Genomic DNA, 19,512 nt, shown 5'->3' with positions numbered 1-19,512 from the left:
ACTTTTTTCAATAAACTTATTTATGTGGATATCTGAGTCTAATGTCTAGGTTTGGTTGGGAAGAAAGAAAACAAGTGAAAAAATAGGGACGAGGGACTACAATATGCAACATTCTTCAACTCTGCAGGGCTATGGTGGAGAATGTTTCCCTTCTGACCCCCTGGTGTATAGAGTAACTGGGATCTTTCTGGTCTTAATGCCTGTATGGCTAAGCAAGATGGAAGAGATTACAAGGGGATGAAATTAGAAAACAGGGCACCTCTCTTGCTCCCTGACCCAGTGCCTCCTTCCCTGTTTTCATGGCCAAGAGTGTATTTGGCCAAAGACAGGAATCCCGATCTCTGCAGATCAAAAGTCAGAGCTGCTTGAGCAGGAAGGAGATTCCAGGAAGATAAAGGTAAATCCCCCAAACTAATGGGATTCTCCCTTAATGAATATCTGTGGACCCCTTCAGAGGGAGTTTGATTACCCAAAGGGAGCTAAACTACCTTTGAAAGAAAGAGCATGAGAAGGGGCTAGTGATTATTTCTCTTCCTTTCCTCCTTCACAAAATAAAAAAAAAGAGATGGGCTTTGGAATCAGACAGACCCAGGTTTAAAATTTGGCTTTGGCACCAACCGTTAGCTGAGGAACAATGGGGTAGTTACATAACTACTCCACCCTACCCTCATATATAGCTTACATTCCCTTGGAAGAATCTAAGGGTCAGGAAAGGCTGCTCTAAACAGGAAAGTAAGAAGAAACATGACAAGAGGGGCATACTGGGGTGGGTGGAAGACAGGCCATGCTTTGCTGACCTTGATCCTACACTGCCTGATGGTGTCTTCAAGAACATTAGTCTTTGTGAGCAAAGAAGTAAAGAAGTTCAAAGAGGAAACACTTCTAGGTCAGCACAAAGTTTATTAGCCACTTCTGCTCAGACGGGTCTCTTTCTGAACAGTACTGTTCCTCTAACACAGAGATTTTCAACTGGTACGCCACAAGAATTTTTAAAACATGCAATACCTTAGACTGTCAAATAAAAAATGACAACAGCCAACACAATAGCCATCCAGTGTGAATGAATCAAAATTATGCCTATTTTTGGTCAGATGGGCAAAAAAAATATTTCTAGGTGTGTTACAGAATTTTAGTAATTAGCTTACATGTGCTATGAGATGAAAAAGGTTGAAAATCACTGCTCTAACATACCAGGCATGAAACAGCTACATGTAGAGGGCCTCACTTTCATTTACATCTCAAGTTTTACTAGTAGCACACCTTAGAGCAATAGCAGTTGTCCTGGGGTTCCCTGGGAATGGCTAAGGTGGGAGGTTGTCCAGAGCTCCATGATAAACCTTCAAGGTTCTAAGTTAGGAACTTGATCTTTGTGCAGGTCCGTGCCCAAAGAATAGAAACCATCTTTTCAGGTAAACAATATATTGTACAAAAGAAAGGGATGATATCTTAATAGAGAAATATCTAAGACCCAGGGCTTCTTTTCCTCTGTAAAAATACCATTCTATCTATACTATAAAAAGCAATTCCTAAATTCCCAGCTAGTATACATCCCTGGTCTCCTAAGCATTGGGAAAGTGGAGACTAGACAGGGTACGTTATTGTGCAAAGCTTCACAGGCACATTAGGCTGGAAGAATGTTTTTCAGGGGAGGAATGGGTGTGGCCAGCTTGGGGGGCAGTGCAGGGGAGGATACTGGTAAGAAGAGGAGGTCTACCTCCTATCCTACTCTCTTCCTCAGAGGGAAGCCTCATATGGTAGCCGAGGCAGAAAGCTCTCAGTCCTGGTGGGAAAAGAGGAAATTTATGACTTGAATCAGGAGTGAGAGGAGGAAGAAAGGAAAAGGTTGTCCTAGATATGCAGGAGAAATGGAATCCTATCATGTGTCAGTACCCCACTGAGAGCCAATGCTAGTGGGCACCAAGTTAGTCTTACCAGCTATCAAAATGTTGAAATCCTTCCATACTGGAAAGAAGCGACTTCCCCGGGCCCTCCAAGTATACTCTAACTGTCCTGGCCTGTTCCTAAAACTGCTGCACCTCCCAACACAGCAGGAAGCCTCCAGGATCCTAGTTAGAGCTATGGCCAACATCTGTTCTGATTCACTGGTGCCCCTCCTTACCTTTATTATGCTTGATCCTTTCATTCCAAATCACAGGGATAACCCAGGTTAGAAGGGGCACATGCCTGATTCCCCATCCTTGGAGAGCAACATCACAACGTGGGGATTAGTAGGGGTAAAAGATATGGGAAGAACAGAGGAAACGTAGTTCCTAGTAGTCAGAAGGAATCAAAGACGCATCTGTGATGAAATGGCTGGAATGGAAGAAGCAAGCCTCATCCTCGGTGTTCTGGCCAGCTAATAGTGGGTCTCCATTTGGCATGATTTCTTCAATCTTCATACTGTTTCTGAAGACTGGGTAGTCCAGAGAAAGAAGAAGTCAGACCTTGATCTTAGGTAAGGAGTTCCCAGCCCAGCAAGGAAAGTGAGGGAGGCGGCAGTAGCACCCTGGACAGGGCCTGAGGGGGCACTTAGGTGGAGGAGGGGTTGGGGTGTACATTTCCTTATAAAAGGAATCACAAGGAAATGAGCCTCCTCTCCAAAGAGGAACTTAGATCTGGGCCTTTTCTGTAATGGGAGGGAAGGGAATTGGGAAAGGGAAGGTATCCCCTTTTCCCCAGCCCCATCCCATCACTTACTTTCCATTTCCTCAGTGTTCAAGTGTCTCAGATCATGGGGCAAATCTGGCTCTGGTTCTGGCACTGACTGTGAAAGAGGCTCTAGAACAGGCTCCAGCTCCAGTTCCAGTCCCAGGTTTGGCTCTGGCACTATTAGTGATACCATGCTGAATGTGGGCTCCAGCGTGGGCTCCAGCGTGGGCTCCAGTGGTGGCCCTAGATCCAACCCTGTCTTTAGCAGTGGCTCTAAACCCAGGCCTAGCCCTGGCTCTGGTCCTGGTGGCAGCTCTGATGGATCCTCTTCTAGCTCCAGATTAGGCTCCAGCGGTTGTTGCAGCTCATCCGTCTGTCTGGAAACCCCAATACAGACAAAGGGGGAGGACTCAGTTGTTTAGGTAAAGTGGGGAACGGTAGAGCAAGCAGAGGCTACTTCTCTAGTCTAAGAAGACAATAGAGTAGAGGGCTTAAGGGCACAGGCTTTGCTCTGTCCTGGCCGAGTAGGTCACTTGGTTAGAGCATCGTCCCAATATGCCAAGGCTGCAGGTTCAGTCCCTGGTCAGGGCACATACAAGAATCAAACAATGAATGTATAAATAAGTGAGACAACGAATTGATGTCTCTCTCTCTCTCTCTCTCTCTCTCAAATCAATTGGAAAAAAAAAATAGAACACAGGCTTTGCAGACGGGCGTGCCAAGGTTTGAATCCTATAGTTTATTAGCTGGGTGGCAGGTATGTTAACTAACTTCTCAGCCTCAGATTTATCATCTGTAAAATGGGAACAACAATACTTAATAGTACTTGAGCCCAGTCGGGTGTGGCTCAACGGCTGAGCATCGACCTAGGATCCAAGAGATCGTGGTTCAATTCCTGGTCAGGGCACATGCCCAGGTTGCAGGCTTGATCCCCAGCAGGGGGTGTGCAGGAGGCAGTTGATCAATGACTCTGTCTCATCATTGATGTTTCTCTCTCCCTCCTCCCTCTGAAATCAATAAAGATATATTAAAAAAAAAAAAGTCATGACTTCACTAGAAATTACCTTTAAAAAATAATAATAATAATACTTGAGAGGCAGGAGGATGGTTAAAAGCAGGGCTTTGGAATCTGACAGACCTGGATCATTTAGTAGCCATGTACATTGAGCATGCCACTTTACCTCAGTTTCCTGAGGTTTAGCTGAAAACAGTAATAACAGTGTCTGCCTTACAGGACTATTATGAAGATTCAATAAATGAAAAAATGAACATAAAACTTTAGCCCAGTGCCTTGTACATAATAAACTTTCATTAAATGTTCCTGTAAGTATTACCTACTCATATGGATTAAATTTTTTTTCAAGTGTTCTAAAAGTATCTAGTGCCACATTTGACATCAAGCAGATGTCCATTAACATCAGTGATTATAATTATTATTATCAGGGAACCCCTGTGGAGACAACCTAAGGATGGCAGCAGGAAAACAGAAGAGAGAGACTAGAAGAGCAGGAAAACACCTAGAGGACTGAAGAGTGTGGGTCAGTAGGAGAGAAGGCCAGGGAGACTGGAATTGGGCAGGTTCGGTTCACTATGTCAGCCAAAAAGGGTTAGGGAGGATGGCTGAAGAGTTCACATCTCACCTGTTAGAGACCACAATGAGCTTATGTTTCAGGTATTTTCTTCGTTCCTCAAGATTAACTGTGGGGGACATACACAGAGGCAGTGAGGTCAGTGATGGGACACAGACCGATGGTCATGACAGTCATTTTTCCTTATTAACTAGCAGTATCCCACAAATGCCTTAACTTCTCTGGATATTGGTTTTCCCATGTTTGTAAGGAAGGATTTGGATTTGTGGATGCCTGCAATCTACCAGTGAAGTATGTCAATGACTCTCACCTTTGTCCTCGTAGTAACACCCAAAAGCTTCATCCCGGGGGATTCGGGGGTAGAGGAAGCATAGTGGGTTCTCGGGTATGTTCTCCTCAGTGAGCAGCTGGTAGTGGCGGATGATTTTGGTCAGTGGTAGTGACTGAAGCACGTCCTTGGTGAAGGGCTTCACAGAGTAGATGAGCACCTTATCTGCAGAGTGGATATAGGAACAGGCAGGCTTGAGAGAAGAGGCTGGGCCTGGGAGCTCCCCACCCTGCCTGCGCAACCCCAGACCTGCTGAGGGATTCAGGACAGAGCCAGGGAAGCCAAGGACAGGCAGAGGGGCGGAAAGGAGAGGCTGTGGGAACAGCAGGGCAGAGCAGCTGACCATCATCCTGGTGTTCCACCCAGGAACAGGTAATGCCACCTTCCGATGTTTCACTGAAGCGCAGTAGAAAGGTACCAGAGATGGTCTTCTTCAGCAACTTGCGCTCCTGGCTCCGGCTCACAAAGCCCATGATGCGTCTGGACCAGAGAAAGCAGCTGAGAGGACCTCCTACCCCCCAGCTTCCTTGGGTAGGGAGAGGGTGCTAGGTTTTTGCCCTGGCTCTGCCACTTACAAACTGTTCCATTGTGGCCAAGTCCCTTCACTTCACTGACAATATCCACTTCCCAGGGTTGTAAGAGGTATGAGGATTCAGTGAGGTTATATAGATGAAAAGCACCTTATAAAAGGCAAAGTGCTGTACAAATGGGCAGAAAGGCCTGGCTTTGAATCACAACTTGGCCCCTTGGTTAAGTTCTTTAATTTCTCTGTGCCTTCGTTTCCTCACTTGAAACGAGGGTGGCAAAACCCACCACTCAGAATGGTTGTAAGGATTACATGAGAGAATTCATGAAAGCACCCAGCAGGCTCTTGATCACAATAGATGCTTGGCAAATACTGGCTCTATTACTGCAAATGTGAGGGGGTATGACCTTGAACCAATTTTTGCTCTCTCTCCCTATTTGACACATGAGGGTGCACAGAGTCTGCTCTCAAGCCCAGAAAGGCAGCTGGGCCTAGGGAGAGGGAGGCTGACCAAGGTCTTACCCATCCTTCCAGAGATCCTTCAAGTGGTCATGTACTAGGTCCAGAATTTTGTCTAGCCATGTCCAGAATGGTAGCTTTCCAGGCGGGCTCTCTCTCTGAAGGAGGAATGGAAAGGCAGGAAGAGATATGGAGTTGCCCCGTGGGGAAGGAGTGATGAAGGCGGGGTGGGGTTTGGACTCCGCTAGCTTCTAGCTGCCCAGGATGCAGGGCGTTACCTTAGTGAAGTCAGCCCAGGACAATGATGGATTCTCATTCCCAGAGTTCTGCCCTGTAGGCAGACAGACAGTTAGATGATGGAAGGAGGCAAGGGCACGGAAAGGACAGAGGTCTGGGGCTGAGACAAAAGGAGGTCTGTACCAAAGAGCTTGTCCTTGAGCATGCTCAGCTGGTCCTGGTCGAGGCCTCGGTCAACGTAGGAGGAGAACTGCCAACTGAGAGCAGGGCCCAGTAAGTTCCAGGGGGCCTTGGGGGGGCTGGAGAAGAACTGCTGATTCTGTAGGTGTGGGAAGAGGACAAGGTGGCTCAGAGCGGTATTCCCACACCAAGCTTCCACACTCCTCCTCACCACCCTTCACCTATTGGCCCCACCTCCTACCTGAGGGTTTGAGCTGAGCAGATTGAACCAGAGAATTGAGGCCCAGGCAATTGAGAGTTGATTCACATTAGAAATAATCACCACAGGGAGGGTGTCCGTCTGGGGAGAAGACAGGAATCACAGAGGAGGTTGTGATGATTCTAGCTGCAGACATTTGGTAGAGGCAAGGGGTAATATTTCACCCTGAGAGGTATCTGTTTAACACCTCCTTATGCCTTCTCCCAAATCTGCTTCATCTCTCCCTGCCCTCCATTTTCACTCACTTGCAGCTCCTGCTTCAGACCCTGGTAGGTGTATTTGACCGTGAAGCTGATAATGTGCAGTTCCTCTGTCACACCCAGCAGACCCTGGGACAGCCAAAGACACAGCGATCAGAGGGGACCTTTGGCATGTTCCTCCTGCCCCCGAGTCCTCTGTCCAGGCCTCACCTTATTGCTGCCCTTTCCTGAACCACCTGAACGTTGTTCCAACAGAGTCTGTGAATTGAGGGGAAAGAGAGAGAATGCCAGAGGAGGGATCACAGGGTCCCTGGAACCCCTGTTTTGCCCTCAAGACTTCCCAAGGCCTAGGAACTTGCCCCAGCCTGTTCCCTTGTACTAGAAATATAAGCTACTGGCCTCTTACCAGGTAACCAAAGTCCCAAATTAAGCCTTGACTCTGCCCTTTCTCAGGGGTCAAAGTTTTCTGGTTTGAAGTCAGAATGTTGAATTTCCGGAAGCTATTCCAGGAGAAAGAAAATATATGAAGGACAGAAACAGAGTTATTCTAAAACTCAGCAGGAAAACAACAAAAGTAACACTTCATTCAGACCTCTCCATCTCTCTCTGCTTATATGCCACCCAGATCAACCTCTCCTGTGAGTGTCCCCATCAGGGCTGCCGTATGTGGTTGCCCAGCTCATGCAGGGCATGAAGGTTTGCAAAATTTTTGTCAAGTACCTACCCTTGTGATTGAGGAGGATTCCTGAAAAGAAAGAGAAAAAAATCATTGGGAAGAAAAACAGTATAGAAATTAGAAATTTGGTCTTTGGGATCAGACAGACCTAAGTTCAAACCCAGGTCACTAGCTATGTGGCCTTGCACAACAGCCGTCATCTCTCTGAGCTTGTTTTCTTGTCTGAATGGCATATTGATAACAGCTAACTCATGGGGTTCCCAGACAATTATTGATAACAGCTAACTCATGGGGTTCCCAGACAATTAAATGAGTATTTGATAAGCTGCATGTCACATAGCAAGTGCTCAACAAAAGGGATAAGTTATTATTTCTATGAGGTAGAAATGAAAGGGGGAAGATCACAGTCCCAGAACCCTGTTGTGAAAAGGAGGTGTCTCCTCTGCCCCACCAGCCCACATCCTGGGCACTCCTTGGTCCCATCTTTCACCTGCTCCAACTTACCTGTCAATAAAGACTTCGGCAGTCAGTAACTCACTGCCTTCCTGGAGTCTTACCAGAAGCCTGGGGAGAAGAGAGGTAAATGGGAGAAAGTGGTCAACCTCAATTCCCTGGATAGACTAGATGTTTGAAAAAGATAAGGGAAGAGATTAGAAGAAGTAGGTTAATTAAGGGGGGAAAAAAGAGGTAAAACAGCCAAGAGTGGGAATATCTGTAAAGCCAGAAAGTGAACAGTGCCAGGACTGGAAAAAGGAATCAGGAATGAATTCTGAAATGCCAACCTTGTTCGGACAGTGAACTTGCTCCCAGTCCTAAGGATGAGGGGTCGATGAGGAGTTTGAGGCATATAGGGCTGGGTTTCTACCACAAAGGCTCTGGGAAGAAAGATGTGAACAGAATATATAGCTCGGCATCTGTAAGAATGGCTCCCCTTGTTCCTTCCCTCTGCCCTTCTAAAGGTCCCTCCCTGGCCTCTAAACCTGTGGAGCAGACGCTGTAGCAATTCTGTAACCTGGGCCTTCTGCAGATCCACTCCTTTGGTCAGAGGGTCATTCTCATAGCTAACCAGGTTACTCAGTTCTTTCAGTTCCTTCAGTAGCTGCCGCAGATGAAACAATAGCTTTGCTCCATCTGTGAACCTGAGTGATAGAATCCAAGGGAGAGAGAATCCATGAGTTTCCTGGAGCCCCCAAACAGGCTCTAAGAGCTCCCCTTTAACTATGCGGAGAATTAGAAACTGATTAGGACAAAGAATCCAGGAAACACTGATTATTCAACATGATTCATAATCCAAGAAATGAAAATCAAAGCCACTTTCATGTAAAAAGTGGTAAAAGATTAACATAATAAAGCTAACTGTCATACGACGCTTGATATGTACTATTTACACGTTAATGCATTTAATCCTTACAACAACCCTGTTTAGTAGGTACTGTTATTATTCCCATTATACAGTTGATAAAACTAAGGCACAAAAAGTTAAGCGGCTTGCTTAAGGTCATAAAACTAGTAAGGAATAAAATTGTATGTAATCCCAGGCAGTCTGGCTACACAATTCATACTTTTGACTTCTATACTTTACCGTCTCTATAAAAAAAGTAATAATAGGCAATGTGGTGACAGGAAAAACAATCATACACTATATATAAAAACAAATTGGGATAGCAGTTTGAAACTATTTTTTAAAAAGCCTGAAAAATGTGTATAAATTTTATAGCATTCCATTTCTAAGATACATTCTAAGAAAATAGTCAGACAAACGGACAAAGACAAATGTACCAGAAAGTTCATAGCTTTGTTATTTGTAATAGAAAAATTAGAAATAATTGATATTAGGTATATAAATTATGGCATATTCACATCAGGAAATACTATGCAACCATTAAAAATAATCATACAGGCTCAAATATTTACATGGAAAAGTCCAAAAATATTAAGTTTTTAAAAATTACAAGATAGTACAGATATGATTTCACTTCTGCTTAAAACAGATGTATTTTTGTGTATATGCATAGGGGAAATATGGAAAAAATAAGCAAAAAAATTAACAAAGGGTAACTACCTCTGCATGATCAATTATACAGATGGATGATTTTTACTTTCTTTTCTCTTTTAAGTTGTCTGAAATTTTTTCAATTGGTATACATTGTATTTATAATCAGAAAAAAGCAATAACACTCTTTTTATTAAACACAATGAAACAAGGCGAGCTCTCACTCTGGGGAGCATGCCTGTGCCTTTCCCTTACCCCTCTTCTTTTCCCACAGGCATGCATCTCCTAAACTCTAAGGGACCCCATGAGACCTGTAACCAGGGGAGCAATGGGCAGAGGCAGCTCATCCAGGGCTAATCCCCTGAGCCTGTCCCCAAGGCCCCTTTTTCTCTGACTCTCCAGTGAGCTGACAGCAACCCTGCCTTGGCTGACTTCTTTCCTATGTTTCTAGAGAGCCAAAGCAGCCCTAGGCTCTCTCCTGTTGCTTCTTTTATCCTAGGCTTTTTCTTGTTTTACTGTCCCTAGATTTTACATACTCTCAAAATAAAAAATAAAAAATTTAAAAAATACAATGAGCCCAGCCAGTGTGGCTCACTTGGTTGAGTATCATCCCATGGACCACGAGATCTCCAGTTCAATTCCAAGTCAGGGCACATGCCCAGTTGCAGCCTTGATCCCCAGTGAGGGGCATGCAGGAGGCAGCCGATCAATGAATCGCTCATTGATTTTTCTATCTCTCTCTCTCCCTCTCCCTTCCTCTCTGAAATAAAAAAATATATATTTAAAAAAAGAGAGAGAAAAAAGATGTAGCTATGAGGTTATTTAAATAATTTAAATACTGATCATGTATCTGAAGCCCTATATACCTGTTTTCAATTTATCTGTATACATTATATATATATATATATATATATATATATATATATATATATATATATATATATTTAAATGTTTTTATTGATTTTTGAGAGAGAGGAAAGGAGAGGGAGGGAGAGAGAGGGAAACATTGATCAGTCACCTCCTGCATGCCCCTCACTGGAGATCGAGCCCCCGACCCAGGCATGTGCCCTGACTGGAAATGAACCAGCAACTTCTTGGTGCATGGGACAACACTCAACCAACTGAGCCACACTGGCCAGGGCTACCAGTATATTTTTAGTTTAAATTATAATAAATTTCCTCATAAGGAAATATTTAAAACAGTATTTTTCAAGTGTGTTGAAAGACATATTCCTTTTTTCTTACATCACAATAGAATTAATATAAAATAAAAAGTTTACTGGAAAAATAGCAAGAAATTTAAAACAACCTAAATGCTTAAGTTGTCAGAAATTAATTGTAAACATCAGTCCAGTACTCAGTCATGGCAAAGACCAATGTCTTAAGATAAATGGCTCCTATTTTGGTGCAGTATTTGATGTTCAAAACAAAATGTTTCAACAATAAACAAATGTAAGCTGAAAAAAAGAAAATAAAAACCTAAATGTCCAAAAATAAGAGTTCATTAATTAAATTATGTTACCTCCATATAGGGAACTATAATGCAGCCATTCAAGGTAACATGGGTGCCCAGTGGTTGAGCATTGACCTATGATCCAGGAGATCAAGGTTCAGTTCCCGGTTAGGGAACATGCCTGGTTGCAGGCTTGATCCCTAGTAGGGGGTGTGCAGGAGGCAGCTGATTAATGACTTCCTTATCATTGATGTTTCCCTCTCTTCCTCTCCCTTCCTCTCTCTGAAATCAATAAAGACATGTTAAAAAGAAAAAAAAAGTAACATGGGTAAATATTATAATATACTGCTAAGTTAAAAAAGAAAAAAAACAAGCCTACATATCTCCAAATAGTATGAACAGCATGATTCAATTTTTGTTTAATGTTACAGTAGCTATATCTGGGCAGTAAGGTAATAAGTAATTCTCTAGTTTTTGCATTATGTTCACTGCACAAACAAAAGAAGTATATTTCCCAGGTGATTAAAAATGAAGGGCTCTGGGCTTCCTGGGTAGTGTGAAGAGCAGAGTGCTGTTGTACAGAGATAAGGGAGCCGAGACCATTCTGGGGAGCAGAGATTAAGGAGAGCAATACCTCTTGCCATATACAGGGCACTATAACTTACAAAGCATAGTGGGGGCTAGGACTATGGCTGGGTGAGCTTAAGGGCAGGGGGGTGCCTCTTACCACTTCTCTAGCTGGAGAAGTCCCAACCCTCCATCCTGGGGCGCTCCAATGCAGGCTTTCTGCTGCTGGGCTTTCCACTCCTCCAATTTGGGCAGCAGTAGCTCAACTAGGGTAGTTAATCGGCCTAGCAGTGCTCTGGAGGAATCCAGCACCTCCTAAGAAAGGCATAAGTGAGTGTTGAGCACCTCTCACCATCATCCTCTACCATCCAACCAGGGATAAGGGGACGAAGAAGCCAAGGCTAAGAGGCCAGGGTTCCCAGGTTTCATTTTCCCCAGTTCCCTGCTGCCCACTCCCTCTGTCCTTTGCCTCCCACCTTTCTCTTTTTGTCCAGTTCATTGAGAGTTTCCTGCAGAAGCTGCTGCTGTCTGGTCTGACGAGGGTCCAAAGGTGTCCTTACTGGATGGCAGGAGCAGAAAGTGAGACAACTGCTCAGACCCAGGGCTCCTACCCCTCGCCTTCCTGACCGGGACCTCAGTCAGAGTTAGGAAGGGGGAATTCTAAAGGGAGAAGAAGGGGAACCAAAGCAAAGCACAGGCACCTCTGGGCCCTCAGGTAAATTCTCAATGATCATGCTTGGAACAGAAGCCTACTCTGTCTGCTAAGGCAGTTTCCCATACATCAACTCCAACATTCACTAGCTGACCCTCAGCCACACCTCCAGCCCAACTGCCACAACATACCCTGGCACTTCTAGATTTGCATGGCAGCAGGACTAGAGCCAGCGAAGTGTAGCCAAAGGTGATTACTGTTTCCTAGGGCTTTTCGCTTCTGCTCTCTTCTACCCTTGGCCTTCCAACAGGGACCTGTCTTTCTCCCACCCTTCAATGTGCTTCCTACCTGGGGCCTGAGTCTTATATCGGAAGCAGAAGACATCCTGCTGGTCTTTCAGTTGGCTGATGGATTTCACCAGCTTCTGTAGCAGGGATGAGACCCAGATGAGATTGCTTCTGTGGGAGGAGGCAGGTTGAGTCTTGCCCACCCTGACTCTTGCCACATCTACCAACCTCCATCATAGCCCTTAATTCCAGGATCCGGGATTCAATCTCATGCTGCTGGCTCTGTACAGGTGCTTCAGTGGCTGGCTCTTCTTGCTCCTGAAATAACAGGCTCTGAGCACATTCAACTCTCACCTTTCATCCCTAAAATCCAGGCCTGAAATTATACAACAGGCTATTAGGGGATCTTATTCTGAGACAAATTTCCTGAGTCCTTTCCATGGTCCCTCTCTACTCCAGGAGCTTTCAATATCACCACAAATTGTTCTCACCACTTGAGCCCTCTGAGCCTGGATCAGAATTCTTTTTTCTTCCAGAAGGAGATTAAAGATCATCTCAGCCAATTGGATAGGGCCCTGGGGAAAGGCCTGCAGGAGGCAAAGAGGACTGATTGAACTCAACTGCCTTCAAGGAACCTTACCCTCAGTGACTCAGTACTTCCCCCTCCTTCAGGGTCCCTAGCCCTTCCCTTTGTCACCACTGGTCCACAAACCCTAGCCTCTTCCCAACAGGTTCATCTAAACAGTGACCTTCCCTCTGCCAGTGATCCCCTAAGTCCAGACTCTGTTCCTCTTTCCCCGATCTGCCCATCCATTTGCACCTCCAGGTCCTGTTCTATACCCCAAACCGTACTCCTACACAGCTGCCATTCCTACTTTGTTATTCCCAGCTGCTCCAAGTACCTGAATGTCCCGATAGAATTTTCGCAAATTATGCTGTAACAATAAACTCTCAGGGTCCTGGCTGCAGCGGGAACATTGATAGTTTAGTTGGTCCAAGAAGTGGAAGAAGAGCATGTTAGCCTGGGAACTATCATTGCCCAATGCAGCTTCCTGCCTGGGGATCAGGAATGACAAAGATTAGTATCTCTGCAGGATTGCTACTGTCTTGAGGTCTTCTAACCTCTTCCCGCCCTTGGTGTTTCCAGGATCCTAGGGACTCAGGAGAAGGAAACCATTTTTTGCATCCCCCTCCACCCCCCATCTCTCTGAGGGCATCACCAGTTCTGGTCTTCAATCCAGTCAGCCAAGTACTGTCGGACGTCCATTGGCAGGAGGCTATTTGTATAGAGCTGGTGCAGCTGATCCTGAAATGGGCTGTCGAGGTTCTGCAGCATCTCCCACTGTGCCATTTGGGATCTGAGTTTGAAGGATTCAGGTTTCCAACTGTAAATTTTGCTGGACTTAATCATCCACAATCTCATGATAGTTTATTATTACAAATTAAAATTTTTAAAATTATACAGGTAAGAAAAAAAGGGGTGTCTAGATTGACTCCACTCCCAATCTCCGCCCCTTTCCCTCACCTCCGGAAACCAATATTATTAGTTTTCTATATATTCTTCCAGGGAGTACTATTTAAGAGCTCTAATACGTGGGCCTTTTTGTTTTAATGGTAATTTTCAAACATACACGAAAATAGAGTGAACAGTACAAGGATCACCCATGTTCCCATCCTTTATCTTTAACATACATTAATGATGTTTCTACCATTTTTATTTCACCTACCTCCCCCAAATACATTTATTATAAATTTATATGTGTTTGTATTTGTTTATGCTCGTGCATTTAAAGATAGTGTGGGTAATAAGTATTTATTTAGGCATGATCCCTGCTGATCCGAAAGCTTTATCAGGGGCTGGAACTTCCTTGGAGATAAAATAACACTCTATAAACTGCTCTCCATGTAGGAAGGAAGAACTCCATTCTAGATGTTCAAATGCTGTGCAAGGGGTCACTCAATCCCTAAGATTGTGTCACCTTTTATGACCTCTGTTAATCTCTGGTTCTTCATGTGGATAATCAACTTTGTCAGAGACCCATAAATTTCACTCAAAACTCGTTTTTGCCTGTCACCAAGTAGACTGGTCAAAGAATCTTTTCTCCCTACCTTGCCCCACCCACTGCCATCTGCTTGTTTAGGAAATTAAAACTTACTCTTGTTGTAGCCTGAGACTAACAGAAAAGAACAAACATGCACATCTGTGGTCTAAAAATGTCACATGATTTTACTACAAATCAAAGAAAAATGTTTGGAGTGGGAGAAATTTTTCCACCATGAATAATGAATAATTCATGAATAATTATGAGCTTTTTTTCTACCTCTAGGAATTAGGGACAGGGTAAGGAAAGGATTGGGCAGGGCTCTTATTTTTCATTTTAACCCTTTTAGTAGTGCTTGACTTTTTTTAAAAAATGTTTTTTTATTTTAGTGCTTGACTTTTTAAACTATGTATAACTGTAATGTTTAAAAAAAAAAAAAAAAAAGAAGAAGAAGAACAGGCTCCAGTTCTCAAGGAACTAAGTGGCTGGTATTAAAAGAGTAAGGCAGAATAAGAAACAAAAGGAAAACAAACGAACAGCGAAGAGAATAAAAGAGTAAGGCAGCAAGTAAACCCTGAGGTTTATTTTATTTTATTTTTTAAAAATATATCTTTATTAATTTCAGAGAGAGGAAGAGGGAGAGAGAGAGAGAAACATCAATGAGTCATTGATCAGCTGCCTCCTGCATGCCCCCTGCTGGGGATGGTGCCTGCCACCCAGGCACTTGCCCTGACTGGGAACAGAACAGAGATCTTCTGGATCCTAGGCCGGCTCAACGGCTGAGCCACCCCAGGCCAGGCAAACCCTGAGGTTTAAATATGAAAACAAACGAATCTGTTTTGTTTTTTTAAAAAAGAATCACCTATCTCTTCCTTTTTTTTTTTTTTTAATCCTCACCCAAGGATATGTTTTTATTGATTTTTAGAGAGAGGAGAGAGAGAGAAATATCAAAGTGAGGGAGAAAAATCCATCAGTTGCCTCCGATAGGGGTCTCCGGACTGGGATCGAACACACAACCTAGGTATGTGCCCTGACTGGAAACTGAACCTGCAACCCTTTAGGCAACAAACGTGTTTTTCCAAATGTATTGCAAACACTTGAGGTTACAGGCTAAACACTTGAGGTTACTTCCCAAGTTATCCCTCACTCTCTTAGGCACATATTTTGTATTCCGTAAACTTTTCTGAAATGAACCTCATTTTGCCTGTGGCTTTAGGCAAATACTTTCACTTTTCTGTATCTTCTACTTTATATATTTATTTTTTGTTAATCCATTGCTTTTTGTTTGTTTGTTTTTTGTTTTTTTTTTTAGAGAGTGTGGATGGGAGAGAGGAAGGGGGTCAAAGAGAAAGACAGAAACATGATGTGAGAGAGACACACTGATTGGTTGCCTCCTGCACCCACTCCCACCAGGGTGGTTTCAAACCTGCAACCCAGGTATGCGCCCTTGGCTGGGAATCGAACCCCTCCTTAGGGGTGAGGGCCGACACTCTAACCACTGAGCCACACCGGTCAGGGCTGTATCTTCTATTTCAGAAAAGTTTTTTAAAATTGATTTTAGGAAGCCCTGTCTGCGTGGCTCAGCAGCTGAGCATCAACCCAGGATCCAGAAGATCGCAGTTCGATTCCCGGTCAGGGCACATGCGGGTTGCGGGTTCGATCCCAGACGGGGGCGGGCAGGCAGCAGCCAAACAATGACTCTCTCATCATTGATGTTTCTAGCCCTCTCTCTCTTCCTTCCTCTCTCTGAAATCAATAAAGACACTTTAAAAAAAAAAAAAATTGATTTGAGGGCACGCGCGAGAGAAATATCGATTTGCTGTTCCACTTATGCATTCACCGGTTGCTTCTTGTATGTGCCCTGACCAGAGATCGAACCCGCAACCTTGGCGTGTAGGGACGACGCTCTAACCAACTGACAACAAACAGGCCACGGCTGTATCTTATACTTTTTAACATAACAAATAAGGATGATAAATCGTACATACCCTTAGACATTGATTTTTTGGGGGGTGTGGGGGAGTGAGGATCAAAATGATCACAGGCCAGAAGGTAAAAGCCTTGGCTAAGGCACTATAAACCAATGCAACAACGTCAAGTTCCGGATCTCGGAGGCTGCAGGGGAAATTTGGGAGGTGGTGGTGGGGCATTAGGGTTGGGGTCCCAGACCCGACAAGATGGGAGTGATCAAAATGCAGCAGGCCACAGCTACCATTTCAGCCTGGAGACACAGGCTGATGCCCCCGGGACACAGCCCCCGGGGCCTGCTGCACTTCTCAGGGAGCAACTCGCGCCTCCACCCCCAATCCCTGCGCGCCCTCAGGGTCCATACCTGTTTAGGGTCTCAGCCCCCTCTCTCTCCAGAGGCTCCGGTCGAGGCTTCCTTTCCCCAGAGGGAGCTGGGGCAACGACGCCTCCCGCCCCACCCTCGGCTTCTTCCGCCCCTCCGACCCCCGGGCTGCGAGTTCATTGGCACCGCCACAGCTCCTCCCTCCCCGCGGGGCGGAGCGAGCGGAGCAGAAGCCGCGCCTCCTGCTCCAGCGATTGGTGGGAAACCGCAAGCACGCCCCGCCCCATATCTGAGGAGGGAGGGGTCCAATTAATAGAATAGCCCAGGACTGAAACTGCTGATTTCCGAGAACCCTCTCTGCAGCTAGGGAAATGAGACTAGCTCCGGACCGTGGAAGCGCTTGGGGCTCCAGAAGAAGAGGTGGGACCGGAATTTCTACACTTTGGGAGCGGAAGGGGAGGGCTGAAGTAATAACAAAATAATAACTCTACTGATGGTACTGTGCTAAACGCTTTAGGTTCACTGTATAGTTTTTAATTTCCACAAAACCCATTGAGCTGAAAAGCATCATCCCCTCTTTAGGAATTTTAAAAACTGAGCTTGGAGAAAGAAGTTACTAGTCAGTGATCACTGAGGCTCAAAAAATGGGAGTTTGGATTCAAAACCAAACCCTGTGACTCCAAACCCCAAACTTCAAAATTCTGACATTTTATATAGCACTGCCTTCTTCCCCGTAACAAGTCAGAGATTTGGATTCTGCACACAGCTTGTCAGACTATTAGATTTATTAGTTCTGTGTTTACCACCTCTTATATTCCAAAACTCCAGTTCCTAGGATCTAAGTAATAGTTCTTGAATGAGGACCACCCCCAATAAGGAGCTGAATTTACTTCTTCTGATACCAAAGGGGCCACAGTAGTTGTTTCTACCATATCACCCACATTTGAGGTGCTGCCCAAGCCCTCTTCGCTGGTCTCTGGAGGAGGGGTGCTTTCCTCTTTCTCACGGTAATACTGGATCAGTCGTTCAACCCCAGCTTTCACTGCAGGTTTAAGTGCAGCGGTGATCACAAGTCCCATGGGCCCCCCTGACAGTCCAGCTGCATTTATTAGAAGGTCATAACCCAGATCCATGACACCATCTTTGCCTCGTTCCTTGGCCTTGTCCAAGCAGTTCTGAGTAGCATAATACAAAGCTGTGCCCAGGTTGTAGTAGGTTCCCACTCCTGGCAACAACTTGACTACATCGTGCACACCCTGCTCCTGTTTATACTCGCAATCCTTGATGGTAAGGGAGCGTCGGGCCCTTTCTGGGCCTAGCTGTTCCCTGGCCAACAGCTGCAGAGCAGAGGCCAGGGCATCCACTGACACTCCCCTCTCTGTGTTTCTGCCTTTCTCTAGCCCTTGAAGATATAGGGTGAGGGTCTGTGTAGCATATATACCTCCCTGGCGGTAGAGTTGAAGCTGCAGGGCCTGCACATCAGCATGGCAGCCAGCTTCCTTTAGGGCAATCATCAGTGACAGGCCTACCAGGTACTTGGGTAGAGGGGCCATATAGGTAAAGCCAGGCAGGGACTTTGGGAGCAGGGTCTGGCAGGGCAAGGGGCCTGAGGTGGGTGGCAAGAATTCCAAGGATGAGGGAAGTTGCATCAGGATATTTGTCTGGTTTCCATATGGAATGGCATCAACAGGGTGCAGCAGGAAGTAGCAACAAAGCAGCAGCTCAAGTAGTATGATGAGTCTGAGGCGACACATGTCTCACTGGACACTGGAGAGGGAAAAACCAGAAACATAGTTTCCTTAAGGGATGTGGTCTGAAAGAGCCCAGGACTCAGGGCACACCTCATCCAACTACTTTAAGCTTCTGTTCTTTTAAGATAAAGGCCTAGGAAACAGGAAATGCAACTCAATTGTTTGCACTTGGCCTTCTCCATCTTCAGGTTACTAGGGACTTCCTTTGCTTTACTTCCACCCATTTATAGGGGGCCCCAAATTACTACACAGTCCAGTCACCGAGAAGTGAGACTGTCTTGATAGGCTTGGCAGCTGCTCTATTCAGTGCTGCCCACTTCTGTCCCAGGAATAAAGGACATATTTGCTATCCTCTATAATCAGTAAGAGATGTAGTCTCTGCAAATATTTGTTCATTTTTATTGGCTGCTCAAACCTTGTCCCGTTGTTGCACACTTTAACTCAATACCTAAGACCTCGTTCTTTGGCATTTTCTACAGGTCCCTGCCACGTTCCCACTTTAGCTGGTGACAGGAGCTAGGAGACCCAGAATCAGAAGAGATTAGATACATATCTACTATTTGCTCTTTCTTAGGTTTCTCTTTTCAGTTTAAAAGTTAAATTAGCAAGCTATAACAGCGTCTATTTGGGGTTTTGGTACAGGATAGATGAGAAAAGGTTAAAACACCACTCATGCTTAAAACACATTACATGCCCAGTATATAACTGAAAGAAAAGGGGAAATGGATTACAAACTAGAGACTGAGATCTACTAAGTGGAGAGAGGCAGGGCTAATACCAGTCACGTGTTTTAGTACTGGGATAAAGATAATACTTCTGTCCTAAGTGCTCTCCAAAATCTCTGCTTACCATATCCCATCCTTGAACATAGTCCGGGGAAAGGAGACTTGTCACCTAAGAGGCAATGAGTATCTGAAGCAAACCTGGACAAATTCTGGAATCAATTTCCCCATAAAGCAACTCAGAATAACAGTGGAACACTTGATAAATTATATTGTCATCATCCATAGACACTAAGAGGCTCTTCTTAACTTGGGGGTTTCTTCAGTTTTTTGCCTAATTCTTCAACATGTTCCCAAGACTCATATTTGCAGTTCTAGGGGATGCAGCAAAAACTTTGACTTGTGTCACCAGCAATATGGGAGATGGCAAACTCAATTACTATCTGAACTAACTGCTAGACCAGCCACCCCAGTGGTGTACTCACCACCATCAATACATTCCTCAGGGTGAGTAATCTGAGTGTTGGATTTATCCAAGCTCCCTTGGGGATCCCCAAAGACCCCTCGGAATGACCTTAGTATTGCCAATCCCTTCCTCTTCATTGTGCTTTTTACTCTCACCGAATGAGGGTTTCTTTCCTCCCACCCTAAA

General features: G+C 44.9%; 2 protein-coding genes across 6 annotated transcripts; both read right to left on the bottom strand.

Moving 5' to 3' along the window:
- Nucleotides 1-880: 880 nt before the first annotated feature.
- On the bottom strand, nucleotides 881-16,522 carry STAT2 (signal transducer and activator of transcription 2). Of its 5 annotated transcripts, none has more exons than XM_016224495.2 (25): nucleotides 16,430-16,518; nucleotides 16,086-16,212; nucleotides 13,276-13,440; nucleotides 12,958-13,111; nucleotides 12,547-12,642; nucleotides 12,284-12,373; nucleotides 12,117-12,192; nucleotides 11,593-11,675; nucleotides 11,277-11,431; nucleotides 8,084-8,242; nucleotides 7,886-7,978; nucleotides 7,608-7,667; nucleotides 7,152-7,172; nucleotides 6,834-6,927; nucleotides 6,638-6,685; nucleotides 6,473-6,556; nucleotides 6,210-6,308; nucleotides 5,972-6,107; nucleotides 5,830-5,882; nucleotides 5,615-5,709; nucleotides 4,910-5,046; nucleotides 4,549-4,731; nucleotides 4,290-4,347; nucleotides 2,698-3,026; nucleotides 881-2,413 (listed from the first exon to the last, which is right to left on the bottom strand). In XM_016224495.2, exons 3-25 carry the CDS (start codon nucleotides 13,404-13,406, stop codon nucleotides 2,271-2,273), a joined length of 2,577 nt encoding a protein of 858 aa, XP_016079981.2. In that variant the 5' UTR covers nucleotides 13,407-13,440; nucleotides 16,086-16,212; nucleotides 16,430-16,518; the 3' UTR covers nucleotides 881-2,270. The 5 variants fall into 5 exon arrangements, with proteins under 5 accessions (XP_016079981.2, XP_016079979.2, XP_016079978.2 ...); XM_016224493.2 differs by having other exon boundaries at nucleotides 13,276-13,413; XM_016224492.2 differs by lacking the exon at nucleotides 16,086-16,212 and having other exon boundaries at nucleotides 13,276-13,413; nucleotides 16,430-16,522.
- Nucleotides 16,523-17,152: 630 nt separating this feature from the next.
- APOF (apolipoprotein F) lies at nucleotides 17,153-18,141 on the bottom strand. The gene has a single exon (XM_016224491.2). It carries the CDS (start codon nucleotides 18,139-18,141, stop codon nucleotides 17,197-17,199), a length of 945 nt encoding a protein of 314 aa, XP_016079977.2. The 3' UTR covers nucleotides 17,153-17,196.
- Nucleotides 18,142-19,512: the final 1,371 nt, after the last annotated feature.

This window comes from Miniopterus natalensis, chromosome 2 (assembly GCF_054644295.1).
Source record: "Miniopterus natalensis isolate mMinNat1 chromosome 2, mMinNat1.hap1, whole genome shotgun sequence".
Lineage (NCBI taxonomy): Eukaryota > Metazoa > Chordata > Mammalia > Chiroptera > Miniopteridae > Miniopterus > Miniopterus natalensis.
Note: the sequence above shows the minus strand (reverse complement) of the source record. Positions and strands in the feature narration are given on the sequence as shown.

Bases quoted from the DNA above. Each gene is read 5' to 3' on its own strand.
- STAT2 (XM_087814606.1), bottom strand. From the start codon at position 13,466: ATGATTAAGTCCAGCAAAATTTACAGTTGGAAACCTGAATCCTTCAAA. The intron at 6,557-6,637 runs GTGAGGCCTGGA...TGGCTGTCCCAG, and splicing joins CAGGAAAGGGCAGCAATAAG to GGTCTGCTGGGTGTGACAGA. The intron at 6,309-6,472 runs GTGAGTGAAAAT...TCTTCTCCCCAG, and splicing joins GTCTGAAGCAGGAGCTGCAA to ACGGACACCCTCCCTGTGGT.
- APOF (XM_016224491.2), bottom strand. From the start codon at position 18,141: ATGTGTCGCCTCAGACTCATCATACTACTTGAGCTGCTGCTTTGTTGC.